We start from the raw sequence: 10,000 nt of genomic DNA, 5'->3' as shown, positions 1-10,000 counted from the left end.
AAAACATCCAGCAACATAACATCATAAATACAATATAATACAAACAATTTTTTATTTTTTTTTTCTAAAAAATTTAATAAGATTAAGTACAATTCTCAAAGATTTTTAGAAGGTACTTATAAATATATGTAAATAAAAAACATACTTCCAAAAAAAATAAAAAAAAATTACAGACCCCATATATATATATATAATTGCAATAATTATATTTCACAATAAAACTGTTTTTTTGTTTGTTTGTTTGTTTGTTTGTATATATTATATATATATATATATATATATATATATATATTATATATATATATATTATATAATATATATATATATATATATATAATATCATATATATATGTGTGTGTTTTAAAGATACATTTTGGTGCTTCTTCACTCCTCAATAAATGCCCATGAGTCAGTCAAGTATGGCCTATCCAACAACTTATAATATATGTATTGTAAGTATGTATAAAAACTACTAGTTGTGTCTTGCCTATATATATATATATATATATATATATATATATATATATATATATATATATATATAATATATATATATATAAAAACACTTTCATTCAAAAGGGTTTGGGGCTCAGTAAGGTTTTTTTTTTTTTAAATACATACTTTTATTTCATACCATTTGATCAGAACTGATACTGAAGTCTAGAGTCATGATGCTGAAAATTCAGCTTTGCACCACAGAAATAAATTACATTTTAAGCAAACAAAAAAAATAAATCTCAGATAGGCAACCTTCAAAAATATTTTAGCAATAATTATATTTCACAATAAAACTGTTTTTTTGTTTGTTTGTTTGTTTGTTTGATTGATTGATTTTTCTAGATTAAATAAATGCAACCTTCAAAAATATTTTACAAAATCTTACTGATCACAAGAGAGATCATGTGCCCCTTCGACGGCGGTGCACACACAGTCCTTCGCTCTGCTCACTTTATCAAATATTCTACAATCCTGGTTGTAAATTTCGAACCACTTTCTATCTACTCCATCATGAGTACTTCAACGGTCAAGGACAATCAGAAAAGAGTGATTGAGCAATCGCCAATAAAGAAAAAATTCAAAGATTCCACCATCACTAAAGAAGAGCTCGACAGCGCCATTGCTAACGGTATCAAGCTAGCACCTAAAGAGCAGCAAAGTACTTTGGATTCGGTTGTGGCCTCGACAGTAAGAGATGCGATCGACTCTGTACTGACCCCGGTACTGCGTGACCTACATATGGACATACTAGTGACCAACAATTCTGTAAAAGAGCTAAAAGCAGAAGCTGAAAAGCTAGCCATCGCGGTGAAACACTTAAGTTTCTACTGTGATCTTCTATCCTGCAATCTTGTCTAGTGATGATAAGCTTTGAAATCTTTTTTGGAGCTAATGGAGAGAAGGTTTGATTATTAGTTCTTGACACTGGGCTTTTTGGGGACAGGTTTCGTGCTGGTTTATTTTTTTCCATTTATTTATTTTTTTTAGGCAGACCTTCTTGGTAATGTGCAGTCTGCTTTGGTTCGGGTTCAAAGTTGTTTGTCATTCCTGTACATATACACTTATATTTAAAAAAAAAAAAATAAAAAAATTAATTTATTGCATTTGAATTTTAAAAGGATTTGGTATATATTGTTACTTTAAGGGGATCTCATTCTGTGCGGGATTGGATTGCGCCATCTTCTGGTCGACCATCTGTTTCCTCGGTGTGTGGTGGAATTGTTGATCACATTACAATACCTTTTTCTGTCAAATCTGTTTGGAATCGGGAATTACCTGACCTTAATTTATCTGTCGACGGGAGAAAGTGTGGTCTAACCTCAGTTTAACCTCTAAAAACTAAGCTCATCGTCTTATATATTTCAAAGTTATTCATGGAGCATGTATAGTGGCTCTGGGTGTGTGGGTGATGTCTGTTGTTGTTGTTGTTTTGGTGTTTTGTGGTGTTTGTTGTGTGTATAAAAATAAATAAAAATGATCACGAAAAAAAAAAATCTTACTAATCCCAAAATTTTGAATTTTAGTGTACACTGAAAAAGAGTAGTGGACTTAGCACAAAAAAGTGAGCATATAAAGCAAAGCAAAAAAACAAACAAACAAAAAAAACTTTATTGCTGAGCCCTGCGTGTTTGTCTAACAGTGCTTTAGACACAGTTTGGGAGTTTAGGAGTAAGTGTCACTCACCTCCATTAGATCTTTAATGACGGGTGTCCAGCGAGACACTTTGTAAGTCTCCTCATCTGACCGGTCTCTCCGAGATTGTTTACGAAATGAGAACATGCTCGGCTGTTTTGAAGAGAGATGGAGGTAAAACGGAATATAAGTCCCTGTTAAACAGCATTTGTATTTCACACGTCCAATCAGAAATGTCAAAACCTGATACTCCTAAATCAATAACAAAATAAGCCTTTCCTGTGGTTTAGAAAATGCCATTGAGTGTCAGGAAATTTTGTTTGTATGGATGCCAAATACATTTCAAACTACAAAACTGCAAATTGGAACGCATCAGAACCAATCATAAGTCAATAAATTATGCAATATCAGTAGGAAAAGAAGCAGCGCCAGAGGAGACAGAAAGCATCCACGGACTCACCGTGGATAGGATGGGAACTCCCAGATGTTCCCAGTTGAGGATATACCCTCTCTCATCCTCGATTTTCACATGCTGAATCAGTTTATTCAGGTTCTCTGCTGTCGTTCCTGCTCATCACACACAAACACACATTCAGCTGCACTCATCCAGCAGGAAAACACACACAGCCATTCAAAAGTTTGGGATGAGTACGATTTTTAATGTTTTTTAATGGAGTCTCTCCTGCTCATCAAGGCTGTGTTTATTTGATCAAAAATGAGTTTGACGAATCTCAAAACTGCAGGTTCTGGAGAAGGTAGTTTTTAAATCCAAATACAATAATTTTTAGAAAATAATTCAATTTTTGAAGTTTTTCAATCTGGGTTTAGGGCAAACCATAGCACAGAATCAGCACTTTAAAGGGTTTAAAATGATATACTATTAAATGCTGATTCTGGAACCTTGTCGATCCTAATGTTACTGGATCTGAGTGCAGCCTTTGACACAGTTGATCATAATATTTGGGTTTCTCGGCTGGAAAACCATGTTGAAATTTGTGGAATAGCTCTTAAATGGTTTAAGTCGTATCTAGCAGATAGAAGATTCACTGTAAAATTGGGTGAATGTATGTCAGCGTCAGCTCCGCTAAAGTGTGGAGTCCCTCAGGGATCTATTCTTGCCCCCCTTCTGTTGTCACTGTGCTTTCTCCCTTTAGGAACTATACTTAGGAAACATGGAGTTTCATTTCATTTTTATGCCGATAATATGCAGATTTTTCTGCCACTTCAAAAAGACAATGGGTCTGGTATGAGCTCGCTTTTGAACTGCTTAACTGACATCAAGGATTGGATGGCAGTAAACTTTTTAAAATTTAATGAAAATAAAACGGAGATCATGTTTTTTTTTGGCCCAGTCAGCAATCAAATTACTATAAATTCTATTCTTGGCTCCCTGGCTAAGCATAATAAAGCAGTAGAGAAAAACTCGAATTTAAATTTGCCAAGGAAATAAATCTGGTGGTCAAATCTTAATTTGTTAATTTGAGACTTCTGGAGAAATTGAACCGGTATTCCTCTGTTAGTCCCCTGAGATCATCTGACAAGTTATTATTTTAGCTATTTTTAGTGATTTTTCTTTCATGCCAAAAATCATTAGAATATTAAGTAAACATATTTTGTAAATTTCCTACCATAAATATATCAAAAACCTAATTTTTGATTAGTAATATGCATTGCTAAGAACTTAATTTGGACAACTTTAAAGGTGATTTTCTTAATATTTAGATTTTTTTTGCACCCTTAGATTCCAGATTTTCAAATAGCTTTATCTCAGTTAAATACCGTCCGATCCTAACAAACCATACTTAAATCGAAAGCTTATTTATTCAGCTTTCAGATAATGTATGAATCTTAATTTTAAAAAAATCGACCCTTATGACTGGTTTTGTGGCCCAGGGTCACACATGGTTTTGGGTGTCCTGAGTTTGAATCCTGACTCGTGGACCTTTCCCGATGCCCCCTCAACACACCCCCACTTGCTTCCTGTTAGATCTCCACTGTCTTATCAAGAAAAATGCAAAAAAAAAAAATTATAATATTATTTCACAAATTTGTCTTTCTAATTCTGTAATTTTGATCAAATAGATACAGTCTTGATGAGCAGAAGAAACTTCTTTAAAAAAAAACATCTTACTGATCCCAAACTTTTGATCGGCAGTGTACTAAGCTGGACAGTTTCCCAATCACTACATGTTAAGAAAGGAAAAATGGCCACCGTTCAGACTGAAGATGTAGAGAAGAACGGCCCGGATCTTATCAGTGGTGTCATGTGGGTGTAACAGCACAGGAAGTAACGTCCTCATGGGGTCCTTGACCTTCTGTCCTTCAGCATCTGCACCTACAGCCAGATCCTACAAGCAAAGCACAAAAAGACCATGTGAGACAAACTAGAGGTCTGCATTACCACGGCTCTCACGAGAGACACGACCAGATTTTTTGCACAGCAGGATTAAATTCCCGAATAAAACACAGTAGCGGTCGGTAACTCCGGTGTAATCTGACCAGGAGCGGGAGGTCTAACAATATCCCGTTCCCGACGTCACTCAGAACAGCATATCTGCACTTTATTCTTATTGACCACGCATGCTCTAAACGTCAGGCGTTTTATTTCCGTGGTCTGTGTGCAGCATGTGTATAACGATGCTCAGAGCAGGCTGTACCTGTGGTAAATATACGGCCCTCAGACAGAACGGGCAGGTTGTCGATGAGGGACAGAGCAGAATAAGGATGGAGCAGAGTGTGGAGGCGCTGCCCTTGAAGGACGGTCAACTTGGTTTTGTTTATATTTAGCTTAGCCTATAATTTTAACTGAAATATGTCGTATTTATTTTTCTCTGTGACACTTTTCCTGCTATGTTAACAGAAAAATGTCAAATTTAGTATTCTGACAAGACGAATAAAAATAGGTAATAGGCTATTTTTGTACAACCTATAGTTAGGGCCCGAGCCAATGGGTGCAGGGCCCTATTGTTTTTCTAAGGATTATTAGGACCCGAGCACCGATGGTGTGAGGACCCTCTTGTATCTGCTTCGTTTATTATTAGGGCCCGAGCACCGATGGTGTGAGGACCCTATTGTATCTGCTTTGTTTATTATTATTATTATTCTTCTTCTTCTCCAAAATGAATCGCATTTTTGAGGGCCTAAACATGCTCAAAAAGTCATGAAACTTTGCACACGCATCAGACCTGGTGAAAATTTACGTCTGATATAGGTTTCAGAAGAGGGTGTGGCAAAATGGCTCGACAGCGCCACCTATCGTAAAAAAATCAACAGCCCTCGAGCTGTGTTTTCACGTACATGCACGAAAATTGGCACACACATGTAAAGCATCAGTACCTACAAAAAAGACTCTTGGAGCAATATCCAAAACCCAACAGTAAGTCGGTAATTTTTAATTTTATGAGCAAATTTTGCATCATTTTTGTCATTTGCTTGCCTTGTATTTTAACGAACTCCTCCTAGAGATTTATTCAGATCAACACCAAATTTGGTACGCCTAATCTAAAGGCCCTTGCGATGTTAAATTGCGAAGATCTTGAGTTTTCGATGAAGGGCGTGTCCGTGGCGGCCTGACGAATATTGAGGATTCGCCATGAAAAATGAAGTTGCTATAACTCAGCCATACAATGTCCAATCGTGCCACAAACTTCACATGTTTGATAAGACTCCTGAACTGAAAAGATTGATATGCCCATATTAAGTTATAGTCATAGCGCCACCTTCTGGCAACAGGAAGTGACATATTTTACGCTGTAACAAACTACCCCGAGAAATTTTATTACATAATTTTTTTTTTTTTCAGTCACACTATTCTAAAGGCCTGTGCGATGTTAAATTGTGAAGATCTTGAGGTTTCGTTTTAAAGGGCGTGTCCATGGCGCCGTCACAAAGTTCGATGTCTCGCCATGGGAATAAAAGTTATTGTAACTCAGGCATAAAATGTCCGATCTTGCCCAAACTTCACATGTTTGATAAGAGTCCTGTCTTGAACACATCTGATGGCCAATATTCCATTGGGTGTGGCAAAATGCCTCGATAGCGCCACCTATACACTTTCAATGGAGTGTGCCTCGAGCTACGTTTCACGTACATGTACAAAAATCGGTACACACATGTAACACACCCAATACCTACAAAAAAGTCTCTTGGTACGAAATTCAAATCCCAACAGGAAGCCAGTTATTTTGAATTTTCTCTGCAAAATTTGTGTCGTTTTTGCCATTTTCAGGGGTTGTACTTTAACGAACTCCTCCTAGAGATTTATTCAGATCAACACCAAACTTTGTCAGTTTAATCTAAAGGCCTTTGCGATGTTAAATTGCGAAGATCTTGAGGTTTCGTTTAAGGGCGTGTCTGTGGCGGCCTTACAAATTTCGATGTTTCGCCATGAGAAAGGAAGTTGCTATAACTCAGACATACAATGTCCAATCTGCCCCAAACCTCACATGTTTGATAAGACTCCTGACCTGAATATATCTACATGCAAATATTCAGATATCGCTATAGCGCCACCTGCTGGCAACAGGAAGTGACATGTTTTACACCATAACAAACTACTCCTAGAAATTTTATGACATTTTATAATTTTTTTTGGTCAGTCTAATCTAAAGGCCTTTGCGATGTTAAATTGTGAACATCTTGAGGTTTCCATTAAAGGGTGTGGCCATGGCGCCGTGACAAAGTTCGATGTCTCGCCATGGGAATAGAAGTTGTTGTAACTCAGGCATAAGATGTCCGATCTTCCCCAAACTTCACATGTTCGAAAAGAGTCTTGGCCTGAACACATCTGAAGGTCATTATTCCACTATAATCATAGCGCCACCTGCTGACAACAGAAAATGGCTTGTTTTACACTAACTTAAACATGCAATATCCAGTCTGCACCAAACTTCAAATATTTGATAATAGTCATGGCCTGAAGATATCTAAAGGCCAATGTTCAGTTATAATCATAGCGCCACCTGTTGGCAATAGGACACAACATGCTTTATATTAACTCAAACATTCCATGTTCAATCTGCACTAAATTTCATATGCTTGATAAAAAGTGCTGAACTGAAGAAATCTACATGCTAAAATCCAGTTATAGTCATAGCACCACCAGCTGGCAGCAGGAAGATTGGCACAAATAAATGACTTTGACATATTCCTCTTATATTTACCACATTAAATGCATATTTCTCACCGTTCGCTGTTTTACAAAACCACCCGCTGGCGGTGAGCCCGGGTGCGAGGGCCCGTTCATCGCTGCTTGCAGCTTTAATTCTTCTTCTTCTTCTTCTTTTTCTTCTTCTCCAAAATGAATCGCATTTTTGAGGGCCTAAACATGCTCGAAAAGTCCTGAAACTTTGCACACGCGTCAGACCTGGTGAAAATTTACGTCATGAAATAGGTTTCAGAAGAGGGTGTGGCAAAATGGCTCGACAGCGCCACCTATCGTAAAAAAATCAACAGCCCTCGAGCTGTGTTTTTCACGTACATGCACGAAAATTGGCACACATATGTAAAGCATCAGTACCTACAAAAAAAGACTCTTGGAGCAATATCCGAAAAACCCAACAGGAAGTCGGTTATTTTTAATTTTATGAGCAAATTTTGCATCATTTTTGTCATTTGCATGCCTTGTATTTTAACGAACTCCTCCTAGAGATTTATTCAGATCAACACCAAATTTGGTATGCCTAATCTAAAGGCTTTTCGATGTTAAATTGCGAAGATCTTGATTTTTCGTTGAAGGGCGTGTCCGTGGCGGCCTGACGAATTTCGATGATTCGCCATGAAAAAAATGAAGTTGCTATAACTCAGACATACAATGTCCAATCTGCCACAAACTTCACATGTTTGATAAGACTCCTGACCTGAACAGATTGACATGCCCATATTCATTTATAGTCATAGCACCACCTACTGGCAACAGGAAGTGACATATTTTACGCTGTAACAAACTACCCCAAGAAATTTTATGACATAATTCTTTTTTTTCAGTCACTCTATTCTAAAGGCCTGGGCGATGTTAAATTGTGAAGATCTTGAGTTTTCGTTAAAGGGCGTGTCCATGGCGCCGTCACAAAGTTCGATGTCTCGCCATGGGAATAAAAGTTATTGTAACTCAGGCATAAAATGTCCGATCTTGCCCAAACTTCACATGTTTGATAAGAGTCCTGGCCTGAACACATCTGAAGGCCAATATTCCATTGGGTGTGGCAAAATGCCTCGATAGCGCCACCTATACATTTTCAACGGAGTGCGCCTCGAGCTACGTTTCACGTACATGTACAAAAATCGGTACACACATGTAACACACCAATACCTACAAAAAAGTCTCTTGGTACGAAATTCGAATCCCAACAGGAAGTCATTTATTTTGAATTATCTCTGCAAAATTTGTGTCGTTTTTGCCATTTTCAGGGGTTGTACTTTAACGAACTCCTCCTAGAGATTTATTCAGATCAACACCAAACTTTGTCAGTGTAATCTAAAGCCCTTTGCGATATTAAATTGCGAAGATCTTGAGGTTTCGTTTAAGGGCGTGTCTGTGGTGGCCTTACAAATTTCGATGTTTCGCCATGAGAAAGGAAGTTGCTATAACTCAGACATACAATGTCCAATCTGCCCCAAACTTCACATGTTTGAGAAGACTCCTGACCTGAATATATCTACATGCCAATATTCAGATATCGCTATAGCGCCACCTGCTGGCAACAGGAAGTGACATGTTTTACGCCGTAACAAACTACTCCTAGAAATTTTATGACATTTTATATATTTTTTGGTCAGTCTAATCTAAAGGCCTTTGCGATGTTAAATTGTGAACATCTTGAGGTTTCATTAAAGGGTGTGGACATGGCGCCGTGACAAAGTTCGATGTCTCGCCATGGGAATAGAAGTTGTTGTAACTCAGGCATAAGATGTCCGATCTTTCCCAAACTTCACATGTTCGAAAAGGAGTCTTGGCCTGAACACATCTGAAGGTCATTATTCCACTATAATCATAGCGCCACCTGCTGACAACAGAAAATGGCTTGTTTTACACTAACTGAACCATGCAATGTCCAATCTGCACCAAACTTCAAATATTTGATACGAGTCATGGCCTGAAGATATCTAAAGGCCAATGTTCAGTTATAATCATAGCGCCACCTGTTGGCAATAGGACACAACATGCTTTATACTAACTTAAACATTCTATGTTCAATCTGCACTAAATTTCATATGCTTAATAAAAGTGCTGGACTGAAGAAATCTACATGACAAAATCCAGTTATAGTCATAGCGCCACCAGCTGGCAGCAGGAAGATTGGCACATATAAATGACTTTGACATATTCCTCTTATATTTACCACATTAAACGCATATTTCTCGCCATTCGCTGTTTTACAAAAGCCACCCGGTGGTGGTGAGCCCAGGTGCGAGGGCCCGTTCATCGCTGCTTGCAGCTTAAATTCTTATTATTTTTTTAAAAAATTTTTATAAACCTTCCGGGGGTTTTTCGGGGCCTTAACATACTCAAAAACTCTTGAAAATTGGCACACACATTGGAACCTGCGGCCATCAGGACGCCGCAGAGGCTGGGACCCGGGCGTGGCACAGGGGCTCTACGGCGCCCCCTGGAACACAGTCAGAAATCTTGAACCATAGCTCACACATACTTGCATGTATTTATATGAAACTCTGTACACTTATAGATCTCATTGAGCCGAACAACTTTCGCGCTCTATATCATAGGCTCCGCCCAACAGGAAGTCAGCTATTCAGGGCTGTTTAAAAAAAGCATGCTCTGGAATTTGAAATACTCCTCTGAGGTCTTTCAACCGTTTGCCTCGAAACTCTGTGAACATGATCTCAAGACATTGGGGATGAAAAATTGCCA

The 10,000-nt window shown here is 37.9% G+C and overlaps 1 protein-coding gene across 2 annotated transcripts in view; it reads right to left on the bottom strand.

Moving 5' to 3' along the window:
• Nucleotides 1-10,000, bottom strand: part of LOC109107122 (syntaxin-binding protein 3-like) — a 24,993-nt gene that overhangs the window by 5,283 nt on the left and 9,710 nt on the right. For both annotated transcript variants that reach the window (XM_042750230.1, XM_042750231.1), the window contains exons 14-16: nt 4,343-4,478; nt 2,591-2,697; nt 2,182-2,283 (exon numbers count right to left, since the gene is read on the bottom strand). In XM_042750230.1, the coding sequence (XP_042606164.1) occupies nt 2,182-2,283; nt 2,591-2,697; nt 4,343-4,478 (345 nt within the window). The remainder of the gene's footprint in view (nt 1-2,181; nt 2,284-2,590; nt 2,698-4,342; nt 4,479-10,000) is intronic.

This window comes from Cyprinus carpio, chromosome B23 (assembly GCF_018340385.1).
Source record: "Cyprinus carpio isolate SPL01 chromosome B23, ASM1834038v1, whole genome shotgun sequence".
In the NCBI taxonomy this organism is placed as follows: Eukaryota; Metazoa; Chordata; class Actinopteri; order Cypriniformes; family Cyprinidae; genus Cyprinus; species Cyprinus carpio.
The sequence above is the reverse complement of the archived record's forward strand: the minus strand, read 5'-3'. Positions and strand labels throughout refer to the sequence as shown.